Below are 13,803 nucleotides of genomic sequence, written 5' to 3'. Positions count from 1 at the left end.
AATGATCTTTTAACTTATTACAAGTTGGCACTCCCTTGTGTCATTTACTATCTACGCGATACCCATCATAAAATAGACTAACTCCCAAGTTTAGCCAAGTATTACATTTCATAATCTTCCAAGCCTCGATGATGGTAGGTTTAATGGTTTTTTGGACAATCGGAATTTCCTAAATTATCAACTCCGTGCGCTTAAGCTATCAATATTTCACAATTTCAGCACAATCAATACAATAAAACGCCATTGCGTCGATTTAAAGTATTGCTAAAACATATACTCGTAATTTTAGGTTCGGCTTACAGCGTCTGTCTGGGCAGCACTGTTTCTCCCCCCCCCCCCCCTAGGTGTCCCTGAAGGCAGCGCGGTACTTGCGAGGCTCCCCTCGCGCTGAGGATACTCAACACAAAACACAAAGTCCACGCGGTCCGCTGACAAGGTAAGATAATTGTACATTTGCCACAGTAGACACGCCACTATCACTCACTACGAGTCTCATTGCCCAAGTCGAAACCTGTTAAACCGTGGAAAATCCGCCGTTCCACACATCAATTGCGGATTAATTCACATACAACTGTAATCAATTTTGCGCTGTTTGGTTGGAATTGACTGCGTGGACACTGTGTTGCGAAAGGAAAGAGAGAGGACGACAAGGGTACCGAGCGGTCGACCGGCGTTTGGGTGACACTCTGGCAGACACCGCCGCCTTTGTTTACGGCGAATTAAATTTAGCGCCAAGCGACGTGTGGCGTGAACGCTCTTGGCTAATTGCTAGTGCACCGCGTGCGTGATACGACCACGCGGCATCCGTTGCTTGCAAATTAATCGATAAGGGTAAACCTTATTAATGGAGGGATGATGAAACTATTTAATACAAAGTGTCTTTGACATATTGGGGTGCTTTGTCACATGACAGCCGTGAAAGTGACAAATGTGGACAAGAGAGTAGAAACTGAGGTACGCCTGCCCCAAAATGGCCGTTGAACACATAACTTAGTCCTCGTGTTTTCCTGGTAATAGCTCATTACAGTTACTACAGTTTATTATAGTCTTATTAACCATTATGTGTAAATTTACAGACACTCAAAAGGAATAATAGTGACAAGTATGTGTACGGCTGCTGCGACAGCCAAAGGTGTAGAAATAGAGGTACGTGGACCCTACAATGGCCCTTCATGCAATAACGAGTTGCCATGTTGGTCATGGTCAATAATTGAATTCCATCTGTATTCCTTATCTCGTTGTAATATATTGTCACTAGAAAGTGGCTAAAGTGACATGGACAAGTGTACGTCGACTGTGACACCAAATGTGTTGAAAATGAGGTATCCGGGTACCAAATGGCAGTTTAGGGGATCACCAGATGCCATTTTGTTTATGAGGGTATTTCTCGTGTTGCTTGCAATTATTGAATGTCTTCAGTCTTTTTCAGCTCTTGGTGTATTTTATAGCCTGTCAAAAGCTGTAAAGAGTGACAAATGTGTACAGCTAGTGTGACAAAACTTGTGGTGATTTATCAATCAGGTGCACTATTCCTCATGTTCTATGTATATTTAATGTCCTTCTGTCTTATATCTTTTATTTGGCTTTTAATTTGGCGTTATACCAATAAAATGGTGTATTTACAGTAATTTAATCTGGGAAAGCATTTTGTGGAGCTTGAGTTTGGTTGTAGGTCAGGAAGAAGTCACAAGTTCAAATAGCGGTTCGGTGGTGGATTATTGACATTTTTCATCTAAGGTCTATCTAAAAGAAAGAGCACCACAAGGAAGATCCAGTGGGACATTACATTTCCTGCAGGCAACAATGTGTCTTTTTGTGTAAGTGTTTACACGTGCCCACCTGCTTGTAGCTTGATTCCATTTTTCTATTTTCAACGATCACGTGGAAAAGTAGTGTGGTGTGACCTGCTAAAGTTGAAAAGTTGCAAAGCGACTACCCAAAACAGGACAGATGTAGATCAGGAAGGTGCCATGATAAAATCAGATTCTTATCAGCCTTCGGGTTTTTTTTTTTTTTGTCAAGTAACAACGGATGATATCAGGAAGGTGTCGTGACACAAGTCACGTAAAGAGCTATGCAAGCGCTTTCCTGGCTGGCCGCCACGCCACACGTGGCTGTGCTATTTGTGTTGAGCACGCTGGACCTGACGCAAGGACGAGAAGTCAGAATGCGGGCTTTGTTTTCTCCAAGAAGAAGGAACAGCTGATGAAAAAGCTGAAGCCCACTGCTGCCATTGCATATGTTGACCCTCCATTTTTGCATCATTTTTGGCTGGATTTACACTGAAGATCTAGAGGCCTATTCGGATATAAGGACTTTATGTAAAAAAACATTTTAATGTATTTTTTTCACTCTATTTTCATGACACTTCCAATGACACAGATTCCAAATATCTGTTTTTACACTGAACACATGAACTAACTGGCATGTGCAGATGCCCAAATTGCAAATAACTCCACGTCAACACGGAAGTAATACATAAATACAAACACAGTGGTGCCTTGAGATACGAGTGAGGCGACTTGTACGTTCTTCAAAATATGAGACAGCGATTGAATGATTTCTTTTTTTGAAAACACTTTGTCTTGCGAGTGCAAACTTCCGATGCAAGCGCTGTATGGTAGCAGGTGACCTAACTCACTTCACAACAAGCAGCAGTCTGGCAGATAACGAGTAAATATTCTTCAAGCAGATTCAAGGGTTTACGAAGGGCCGAAGTTTCCTGTCAAACTAAACATAAAACAAAGAGTTACAAAATTACAGGTTGTGTATTTAGAACAACTACATAGCCTCTGCTAGCTTAATGCTAACATACAATGGGAAACACCCTAGGCACACAGGCTAGCAATTAACATCTATGTGGCAGTGTTGTTACCCTTTCAGCAATGGATAACGGAACACAAAGTGCAGCTGTACATGTAGACAGATAATATAACAATACTTGTGTCTCAAAGCATCATGGTACTATTTTACGTTGACCTGGGCTGACTCACCCCTCCCTCATCGATTTGAATCAGGGTAACTTCCACATTATTCCACAGGCTGCCAGTTAGTGTTTTTGTGCATGTTTGAGCGAATTCTGTAGTAAACACGTCTGTCACCAATAATTGTATTTTGATGACGTCCAGCTGGCATTGACAAGGTTTATGCAATCTGTTTACTTTCTAATCGTGTTGCATATGGAGCATGTACAAGATTTTTATTTACATTTGGAAGATTCCTAATTTCCAACTGAAGATACCCATCTGAAATTATTTTTTTTCTTTACACTACCATACCATACCCCACTTGAGAGCAAAAAAAAAATAATAATCTGAATTTGGCTCACTTGAAACATAGTCTTAATCGAGCCTTTGATAGCCTTTCTCTGTAGTCTACGTTCATTATATTGATATTTACAGTTGAATTCAGGAGAATCAGTGCAGTCATGAAATCCTGGAGAGACTGATAAGGGCAAGTGACCTTTACATTTTAGAACACACTGTCTATTCTTGTACACAAATGAGCATTTAGTCCAAAACAAATGTCCTTTGTCACGCCTACCTGTATATGTATAGTTTTTTTGAATTTCTGAGGAAAATGTCTGCTCATCTTAGTCAAACCTTTTCAAGACCCAAATGCTTCTGCCCCACGAGTCAAAAATACTCGTGTACAGTACATCAATCAGGATAGGAACACGAATTTACGAAAAGAAATTGAGCGACTTCACCCAATTGCCATGCACTTGATTTTGTTTCCCAACACATCTGTTTGGGAATCCCTAGGAAGAAAAAAAAAATCAATCAATGGTGATTAGTGTGTGTGACGGATGAGGTGATTATACCCTGTCTGGGGTGATAGACGTGTTGCTTTCCCCAGTTCAACCTCTCCTGAACCAACAAACATGATGGGCTTTGTCCTAATCTTGTCTAATGGGTGGGAATTGTTTAGAGGGATTTGGAGACGGGTGGGGGCATTGACTCCAAAGACAAAGCTGAAGGAAAAAATAAAAATTAAAGAATCTCTTTGTGATGGAGGGTGACTCAGGTGAGGGTGGTTAAGGAGTCGTCTCTTCAGTTACTTCTCAATTAGGTACGTTCTTTTATTGTTGTCGAGTTATTGTCACTTTAGGCATATGGTGTTGAGCAGCCAGGACAGTATTTCTTGATACATTTTGAGTCTATGGTCATCACATTATTATTCTCCTCCACACTCTCTCCCCCCAAAAAAACCATGATCTCACAAACTTAAAAAAAAAACATTTGCTCATTTTTTACATGCTCACCATCTATTTTTGTGTGTGTAATAATAGCCATTTACACTGTAGAATTATTTTTTTCCCCTCAGTTGAATCTTTTTGGCCCTGCTTGTACAAATAGTGGAAATGGCAGTTTGAAGGAGTGACTGCTGACTCTGGACCTCAGCCTAAAACCAAAAGCAAAACCACACGACTACTAAATCAACTGGTCGGGAGCATAGTGTGCACATTTCCACAATAATTATTAGTCTGTGAGCACAGCGTAACACTGATAATAGACTCAGTGTGAAAGCGCACAAAAAAATAGCCACACCATTTATCATTGCTCTTTCTTTTGCCGTTGGCAAAATAATACAAGCAGCGTTAGAGTGGGGTGGAGATGTTCGGATGAGATACCACACAAGAAGCAGATTTTCTATGTTTTTAGTGCCACTTTTTTTACCCTCTGTTCTGAATAAGAACATTTTAGATGAGCAGGGATACAATTGCTAAGCGGTGTGTGTCATCTCGGTCCCTTGTAGCCTACATGACATTTGTTACGTTGACATGGGGCTTTGCAAAATGTGGTTTGTGTAAGCCATTCGAAGTTGCTGTTTATTATTCTATCAACAAATTAATCTCCTATTTGAAGGTTTTATCGCGGCTAAAAACGGATTTTTTTTGCAAATGCCTGTAAAATATGTATTTTAAAAGTCCCCAACATGACACACACAACTCGGTACCGTGAGTTAGAAAAGTGGAAAGTTGGAACAAATGAGCCCCTGACACCAGTTTGACCAATCGACATGAAATTGGGTGGACATACGTACATGCATCATAACTGGAGGAACAGGAAAGTCTAAAGGACTAATGCTCGATATTGAACAGGAAGTCAGCCATTTTGGGAGAATTTCAAGTGCTCCTACTTTTGTTTGACAAACTCCTACAATGGAATTTGCTCAAATGAACCCCAATCAGAGGTAGTTATCCAAGTCAGATTGATGATGGTACATTGCAAAATCCTAAATGGGTGAAACATGGACACAAAGTTTGTTGACCATTTCAAGGCTTACCCTTGAAATTAGGGCTCGGCACTTGGCCTGTAAATAATATCCCCAATCTCCAATTTTAATCATCACCCTTTCAATAAAAAGAAAACGCTTGAACAAAGTGGCCCTTTAAACCACCCTAATACATTCTACTAAACGCTGTAAACGTTTGACAGTTTAACATCAAATATTCCCTTTGGGATTTACATGTAACAAAACTGTCACTGAACACAATTAACCTTTGTCCCTGAAAATGTAAATTAAATCCTTCATACAGTAACCAATAACAAATGACTGAAAAAAACTTCAGCACCATGTCTTCCGAGTAAACCGTGCACGTCATCAGGAAGCTGCTAAAGGGGAAAAATGGGACCACAAAAAATCAATTTAGTGATTAAATCGCCCAGCCTTACTTGGGTGTAAGAGCATGTTCATTGTAGCTCGCAGTTTTCCTGTTATTCTGATAAATTGATTATCTTTTGGAGGGGCCTCAACATACCTGCAAATGCACCAATTCTTGCAGGTGTGTGTATCTTGGTGAAACAATATGAATTGACCCCCCCAAATAAAAAAACAACAACAAAGCAAAACAAAAACAAAAAACTCCCTCAATAGCTCCCCATGGAATGTTAAATATAATATTAGCTCCTGACACCAGCTTTACTGATTGACACAAAATAGGGTTGGCAGGCTCACAACAGGACACAAGGAGAAGTTTCAAAGACCCATGTGTGAATTTTACAGGAAGTCACCCATTTTGGTTTGAAAGCTTGATTCTACGACGATGCTACATTGAATGGCTTTTTTGCCGAAGCCATGTCATGTGGGTGGAGAACGATGTCATGGTTGTATGTTTTTGTTAGCAATGACGTGCAAATGATTCAATCCTGTTGTGTGTGTGGACTGACTGGCCTTTTAGCGAGGTCATCATAAATGTCAATACTGTTAAGTGTGTACACGTTCTATAAAGGGTTGACCTTTTGCGAAAATGTTTTATTCCAGACTGTTGAAGAACACAATAGTATTCCTGTTCATCTACTGCACCTGTACCTAATCAAATGGGGTTATTTTTTTTATTCTCCCCTCCTCCCCCAATGGGTTGCTGTCTGATTTTTTATTTATTTTTAACTGATTGCCACTCCAATGCCAACTCCGCAGACTCCAAAATGTGTGTGCTGCATTTCAACAGCAAGGCGAATGATGCCAGCTGGCCTGCATTTAATGACACGCTGACCTAAAAGAGAGACGCTTAGCAGGATTCGAGGCTGTCCAGTGAAGTTATGTCACTGAAAACAAAAGCTATGTTGCTGCTTTGGTTTAGCCACGAAAGAGAGACTCATACCCCCTGAATGTAAGGTAGGCTAACCTGCAATGTCACAAACATTATTAGTCCATGGTGGTTCGGTTCACATGGTAGTGGACTCTTTAATCTACAGATGGATGTTGTGAATTGTTCGTCGTTATGGAGCTCTCTCTCTCTCTCTCTCTTTGCACTGACAGCATAATCATGACGATGTGTGTTTGTGTGTGGGGTATGGACACTCAAGTGTGTTGACTTTAGATGCATATCAGCAAATTATATTAATACACTGTTATTGTGGTATGTGGAATTACCACAACAGTGTGATGTATGACAATAAGCCATATTTCCACCTTAAAAGTTGTAGTAACTTATTGGTACTTGTAGTTCCTGGAGCAAAAAGGTTCCAATTAAATGGTCAGTGTCGCAGTCCTTGGCCCCAAAGGTTCCTGGACTTCTCGAAAGGACTGCCACCCCCTTGTACGATTGTCTTTTGGCCCCTGATAAATCTAAACCTAGACAAGAGATAAGATTGTCACGATAAAAAAAAATAAAGACGATATATTTTCGCAAAAACTATCACAATAAACGATATTTTTTTTTTTTTATGCCTCTGAAATCAAAGGCCCGCCCTTCTTTTTATTTCATTTCATTTTTTTGCTTTTAAATTAGTATTGTTGTTGTTGTTATTATTGTTGTTATTAAAATAATTTCCTTTGTGGTTTTTCTATTAAATAGTTTTTTTTTTGTCCGCTGAAGACGAGCCCTTCACCTATCAATCTAATATACGTTGACCTTCGCTGTTGTCAACTACTGGCTGACTGTGTGCCACTGAGTTATGGTTAATAAACAATTAACTTTCCCGTGTTGGTGTTAATTGGGGACTAACATACACATCAACTCAGAGAGGCGCTGACGTTTTAAATGACTTCGCTGCGGTTGAGCGAGCTATTTAGCTCCCTAGCTTGCTAGCTCATTGGCTCCTGGGCTAGCGAACATGATAAACCGTTAACTGTCCCATGTGTGTTAATTGGGGACTAACACACAAAACAACTCTGAGCGAAGCGCTGACGTTTTAATCAAGATAGCTGTGGTGGAGTGAGCTGATTAGCTCCTTAACTCACGAGCTCGGGAGCTTGCAGGCTAGGTCATTAGCTTGCAGGCTAGTGAAAACAGTAAACATTTACTGTTCCCTGAAGTGTCTTTGTTGTGTGAATCTATGTGCTGCACATGGAGCAAGGCTGTAGTGTATTGGACGGAGCCAATACCGGCAAGAGTGTACCGGTCCGCCGGCGTTCCATGAGCCCACCGGCGGCTAATGAGACAGCTCACTGTGTGATCCGTGCACCGGCACACCAGAACAGTAACAATTTATCGATTCCGGAAAAACTATCGTGTCCATTTCATTTATCAAACAAAAATCGATATCGTAATTATCGTGACAGCCCTAACAATAGTTCACGTAATGGTCCTCCAAAGGTTTCTAGTTCCAGTATCAAGTGCAATCACAAAGCAACTCGCATTTAGAAAGGGCATCACAATCGATTAATAGATGGTTGATCTGAATGCAATTGGGTCGAAGTGGAGCGCACTACATCGCTCTCAACTAGTTTGCGGCCTGAAGAACAATGACCAAGACGTCAGCTATTCAAAGCCGAGCTTCATTACGCTCAATACGACACTATGGCATTGAAACAGGAGTTCAGAACAGACGTTCTCCCATCTTGTTGAAAAATATAAAGAAATAATATCAAGGACTTTTAGTCAAAAGCTGTTGTTTGCTTGCTAATGCATGATCTAATGCAGGCAATTTAGGTGTGTCATATAGGCGTGACGTATCATCAATGCAGTTATTAATGACAACCACCGCTCTGCTTTTTAAGGATACTAAAAAATAAGTATTGCAATTAAGCTAATATGTCATGATGATGTGATAGTTGGGACTGGTCCTGTGTGAGAGCACATTAACTCATTCACTGCCAGTCCTCCATGTTAACATGGATATTTGAATTCAACAGCTGTCAGTGGGAGTGAATGAGACCTTACCAATCAGTTAGCATGTTCCATCCATCCATTATCCATACCACTTTTCCTCATTAGGTTAGCGGGTGAGGTGGAGCCTATCCCAGCTGACTTTGGGCAAGAGGCGGGGAAAAGTTTCTATTGACTTGGTTAAAGTGGGAAAATGTTCTATTTTTATCACTTAAAGCACTCTTTATTGGTATCTGTCTTGGTAGAGGAACAGCTTGACACGTGGTGCATCAATAACATGAGGGTGAGCAGTTAGAGACATGCATTTCCCCCCCACAATTTAAAACAATTGTGGTGTCTTAATAAAAAGTCACTGCCATGCTTTTGTCTAAATACCCCAATGATAAAAAATTATAATAGCACAGTACTTCTTGCTGAAATGGGCCGTTCGAAGCGACGGCCCGGTCTCATGCAAGTGAGCCACTGCCTTAACGACAATGAAATAATTTTAACTTGTGGAGTTCATACACTATTCTCGGTTTGTAAGCGCCGCATTGACATAACCAAACACAAATACACCCCGCACCGCACTTCCACCACGTTGACAACTTCACAGAGCAATCAAATCAGTGCTGCTTTATCAGAAGCTAACGCTGTTAAATGAAGCGGGGTACACACATACAGTTTTAACATCTTTACTGATTTTTAAACGGGAGAGACTCCACACATGATGAAAAGTTCTTAGTGTGTGTTGTGTAGTGGAGATGACCAACATACCACACACTACACACAGAATATTTCCAATGACAATGCCCCAAACGATAAGTCTGTTGTAGTACAAAGCCAGGCCTGTGAGAGGCAGTGTGGTGCCACAGGGCATCCAGACTAAGGGAAAACACAAAAAAGGTTGAAGAAAGAAGAAATAGAAGGTAATTACATTGCGGTTTCAAACTCTTTGCTTGGTCATTTCTACTGTGGTGAATGATTTGTGAGACATCATAAACAACCACTCCAAAAAAAAACAGGGAAAAAAAACCAGATTCCCCTCTTTGTGTCCGGCAACAGTGTGACCACCGTGTTGATCACACCATCATAAATGTTGAGCATGTTAACATTGAGGATTGTTGGTACCAACAATTTTGCATGCGGTTCGTGAAGAAGAAAAATCACTCTTATCACAGCCCACGACACAGGTCAATTGCTCAGAATAATCTTTTGAAACTTCCAAGAATCTGGCCTTTGCTGACTTTGATCGCAAGGGAAAATGCTAAAATTTGGTCCGATAACTGCATGTTTGTTGTTAACGCTAATCCGTGCAGCCAACAAAACTCAATTCCGCTTTGCTTGCACAAAGCCACCACTGGCTTATTACATTTTGACCATTAGTTACATTGAATGATTGATTGATTCACTTGCCTTCATTTCAGCACTCTCCAATGAAACTCTCCTATGAAATATTTTATTCAGCGGCGGCATTACATGGTTGCTTGTTCATAGTGAGGAGAAGGTGGGGGGCACCCTTGATGAAACTGAGAGGTGACACATCAGTGTGAAATGTGCTGGTTAATGGAGGGAGAAATTGAAAAGGGAGGCGCCGTGGAAAAATGACGGTCAAACAACCTTCAATCTGACGTCCTCTTAAATTTTCGTGGCAATCTCCTGCCAGGAATGTCAAAAGGAGTTGTAAGGATTTAGTGGAGGACGGAGGGGGAAGAAGAGGGGCAGGTCCAAAAAAGAGAGACAGCAGTGTCTCCACTTTTGAGAACAAAGCATCACAGGCTCTTTGCTCTATGGTGTGCACCACAGGAGAACTCTGCTTTGCAAGTTTTTTTTTGTAAGGTGAATTTACATGAGGGCTTTATTTGTGGTTCTCGTCTACTACAGTATTTATGTAAGTTTACAACATTATGACATTTCTTTGATTGTGCTTTAATGTTTAACCAGTCGAAACACCACATGTTTGTTCTTTTCATGTCCAATTTGAACTTTGGCCAGTTGTCTAGGACAAATATTCAAATTTTTTGAGGAGGTGCGCATCTCTGGCCGCTGATGATAAAGACAGTTTTTTGTACATTTGCCACTGTGCATTTCCTGTTATCTTTGCTTTTCACAGCCGCTGTGCCGTCCTGATCACAACGCCCGACCGGACCGCCGCATTACACACGTGTGTTTAGGACGCAAAGAACAACCATGACCGCCATCAACTCGCCCAGAGACAAGTAAGCCAAAAGCTGCAGTTCTTCTAACTACATTGCCTTTTTGACTGTTTGTCAACTAAATTTTCCAAATAGGTATCCATATAACATTTTTTTATATGCTTACAGTGTCTCCAAAGCATTAGTCAGATTTGTGCAATGACTTTGAAGTTTTGCTTATGTGCAAGTAAACATCAGTGAAAGTTACTTTTTAATGTGAGGTCAGTGTCAAAGTAGTGATGAAATGAAAGTGGAATCATAAAAACTCAAATTAGACTTTGGCAGCAACAATAATCTGTGCTATAGTTTACAGGTGCATTTTTTTGTACTGTACTGATTTAAATGTAGCAAAGGATGATATTTGAATCAAACATAGAGAGGCGCCAGCACACCCGCGACCCTACTGAGGATAAGTGGTAAGAGTGGATGGATGACTTAAATAATACACGTATACCAAGAAGCTACTCACAAATGGCTTAAATCAGTTACATTTTTATCGCTCGTAACTATCTTTAAAGGTGACCGTTAATCGTTAAATCTCCTGAATTTATTCAGATGTTATGAATATGCAATCTTCTCCACTGGTATCAATTGTGAAAAATCACAATTGATGCCAATATTTTGTTAAGATGGAACTTAAGCAGCTTGCATTAATGATGAATCATGATTCATAATTATTTTGCATAGTATGTCAAACTTTTATTTATTTTTTTCTTTTATTTTTTACCAACGTTGTTCATGGCTCAATGTGAACCGCTCTAAAATTAATCCTCAAAAAATATATGCAGATGCAGATTAATTTCTCTCTCTTTTTTTCGGAAAAGGAAAAAAAAAGATAGCAGAATAAGTTTAATGAAATCATTTTTTAAATGATGTAACTTTAGATTTTTAAGCGGGTCAATACCTAGCGGTGGATTAAATGTTATGATTTGATTTTAAACCCATAGCGGTCACATTTACTGAACTATGGGTCTTAAATTTGATCAAATAGATGTAAAAAATCTTACAAACATCTTAAAGTTGGTAGGTCTCCTTTAAACCCCGATTACAGTGACTATGACTTGTATTCATTCATGTGTTTCTAAGATACAATGCAGTGTGGCTGATCTTTTTCATCCTGGGCTTGGGAACCCTCCTGCCGTGGAACTTCTTCATGACAGCCACCATGGTATGGCAAACGACAGAGGCCACTAATGCCTGAAGCCACACACACCCGCAGACACACAGATGGAAGTGATAGTGGGGTAGGCCCCCCCATCTCCCTTGGTGGTCTTCTAACGACCTGGTTAGAAAGGTTGTGACCTACTTAAAGAGAAAGCAATGTACCGCATTTTCACGACCATAAGGCGCACCGTGTTAAAAGGTGCAGTCTCAGTTACTGGGTCTATTTCTGTATTTAACACATACATAAGGCGCACCGTATTATTGGGTGCAGGCATGGTAAAACACACGCTAGTTTAAAACATACAGTAGCATGCATGCACGCTAAAACAATGTTTTTAAAAAGGCAGCGGGAGCAAAACTGAGTTCAGTTGTACTTTATTGAAGTATTTAACAATGTACTCACGTTATTTTTGTATCAATCCTCATCCACAAATCTGTCAAATTCCTCATCTTCTGCATCCGAAATGAACAGATGGGCAAGTTCTCCATCAAACACGCCAGCTTCCCTCTCGTCATTGTCGGAGTCAGTCTCGTTGCCGTGCGGCTCCTCAGAAATGATGCCGGCTTTTACGAAAGCGCGAACAACAGTGCAAGCAGACACGTTAGCCCAAGCATACACAATCCATTCACAAATGTTGCCGTAACTCGCCCGGCGCTGCGTCCTAGTCTTAGTAAAGCTGTGTTCGCCCTCTGTCATCCATGGCTCCCACGCCGCCCGCAACTTCACTTTGAACGCCCTCAGTCGAATGGTGACTGTAGAGACGTTTCTCCCTGCTGTTCATTGCTCCTTAATCCATTGCTCGAGTTGGTCTTCCAACTCGGGCCACCTCGCCTTGTTTCCACACAAGCCAGCCTCCGCTCGTAAAGTAGCAGTCAAGATTTCCATGTTCCTCCACGTAACTAATAGCTTCCAGTTTAAACTGTGCTTCGTAAGCGTGTGTCTCCATAGGTGCCATTTTCGGGGGTCCTTAGCCAAACCGATGCACATACTGGAACTATATGCCTACTGGGGGGGTGTCTTTAGCATCCTCTGTCACGCGCACCCTTCCCCCTTTACGTCCGCATGCTGTCTATATATATATGCTGTCCGCATGCCTTCCTCTCTATAAGCAGGGTGTCGGCAGGAAATGCTCCCAGTCAGTCAAGCGGAGCGCTCATTGAAGTGACACAACATTTACAGATTTTGGAACTTGGTGCACACATAAGGCGCGCCGCATTATAAGCCGCCCCGTCCATTTTGGAGAAAATTTAAGACTTTTAAGTGCGGCTTATGGTTGTGAAAATACGGTAGTTTGTGTTGCGGTCAGTTCCTCCCAAGTCCACCTGGTTGCACTCACCAATGTTAATCCTACGGTGTTATGTCCAACGTAATTCCTATCCCCCACTGAGCTTTAAGGAAGTTTAACTTCTTAAGTGGTGGAATTTCAGCTTCGTTATCAGTTAAGTGAGTTAAAGTAGGCACATGGAGAGAACACAGAGCATCTTCTTGTTTGGCTCTTTGTCACAAAAAATATATATAATTTCAGCGAAATTAGCTGAAAGTTGTTGTTTTTTTAATTATCATTTGTATTTTTTTCCCCTAAGTAAATTATTTTTACGTTTATTTTTCAATTTCAATTTTTTAAATATTATTTTGAAATGGAATAAATTACATATTTTTTTTTTTTTTTTTTTTGCATTGGACAGTGGCGGTCAGAATTACAAACTTTCATCTCAGTGGGTCCAACTTCACCTTTTTCTATACCATACGAATGCACTTGGTACCCTAACAGAAGGGTCCAAAAAAAGTGGCCGTGAAGCTGTTCAGCGGGAAAATATTTTTATTATTTATTTTTTTTACCAAAAATCGATGGGACCCCCAAAAAACAATATATCGATTAAATTGATTAATCGCCCAGCCCTACACTA

General features: G+C 40.7%; 1 protein-coding gene across 2 annotated transcripts in view; it reads left to right on the top strand.

The window, feature by feature from the left end:
• Positions 1-349: 349 nt before the first annotated feature.
• Positions 350-13,803, top strand: part of LOC133409372 (equilibrative nucleoside transporter 1-like) — a 19,637-nt gene continuing 6,183 nt past the window's right edge. Inside the window, exons 1-3 of one of the 2 annotated variants that reach the window (XM_061689236.1) lie at positions 350-436; positions 10,650-10,755; positions 11,818-11,899. In XM_061689236.1, coding sequence (XP_061545220.1) covers positions 10,727-10,755; positions 11,818-11,899 — 111 coding nt within the window. In that variant the 5' untranslated portion in view covers positions 350-436; positions 10,650-10,726. Of the gene's footprint in view, positions 437-9,934; positions 10,428-10,649; positions 10,756-11,817; positions 11,900-13,803 lie in introns of those variants that run through there. The other variant, XM_061689237.1, reaches the window with a different exon arrangement.

The sequence above is a fragment of the Phycodurus eques genome, chromosome 11 (assembly GCF_024500275.1).
Source record: "Phycodurus eques isolate BA_2022a chromosome 11, UOR_Pequ_1.1, whole genome shotgun sequence".
Taxonomy (NCBI): Eukaryota; Metazoa; Chordata; class Actinopteri; order Syngnathiformes; family Syngnathidae; genus Phycodurus; species Phycodurus eques.
Note: the sequence above shows the minus strand (reverse complement) of the source record. Positions and strands in the feature narration are given on the sequence as shown.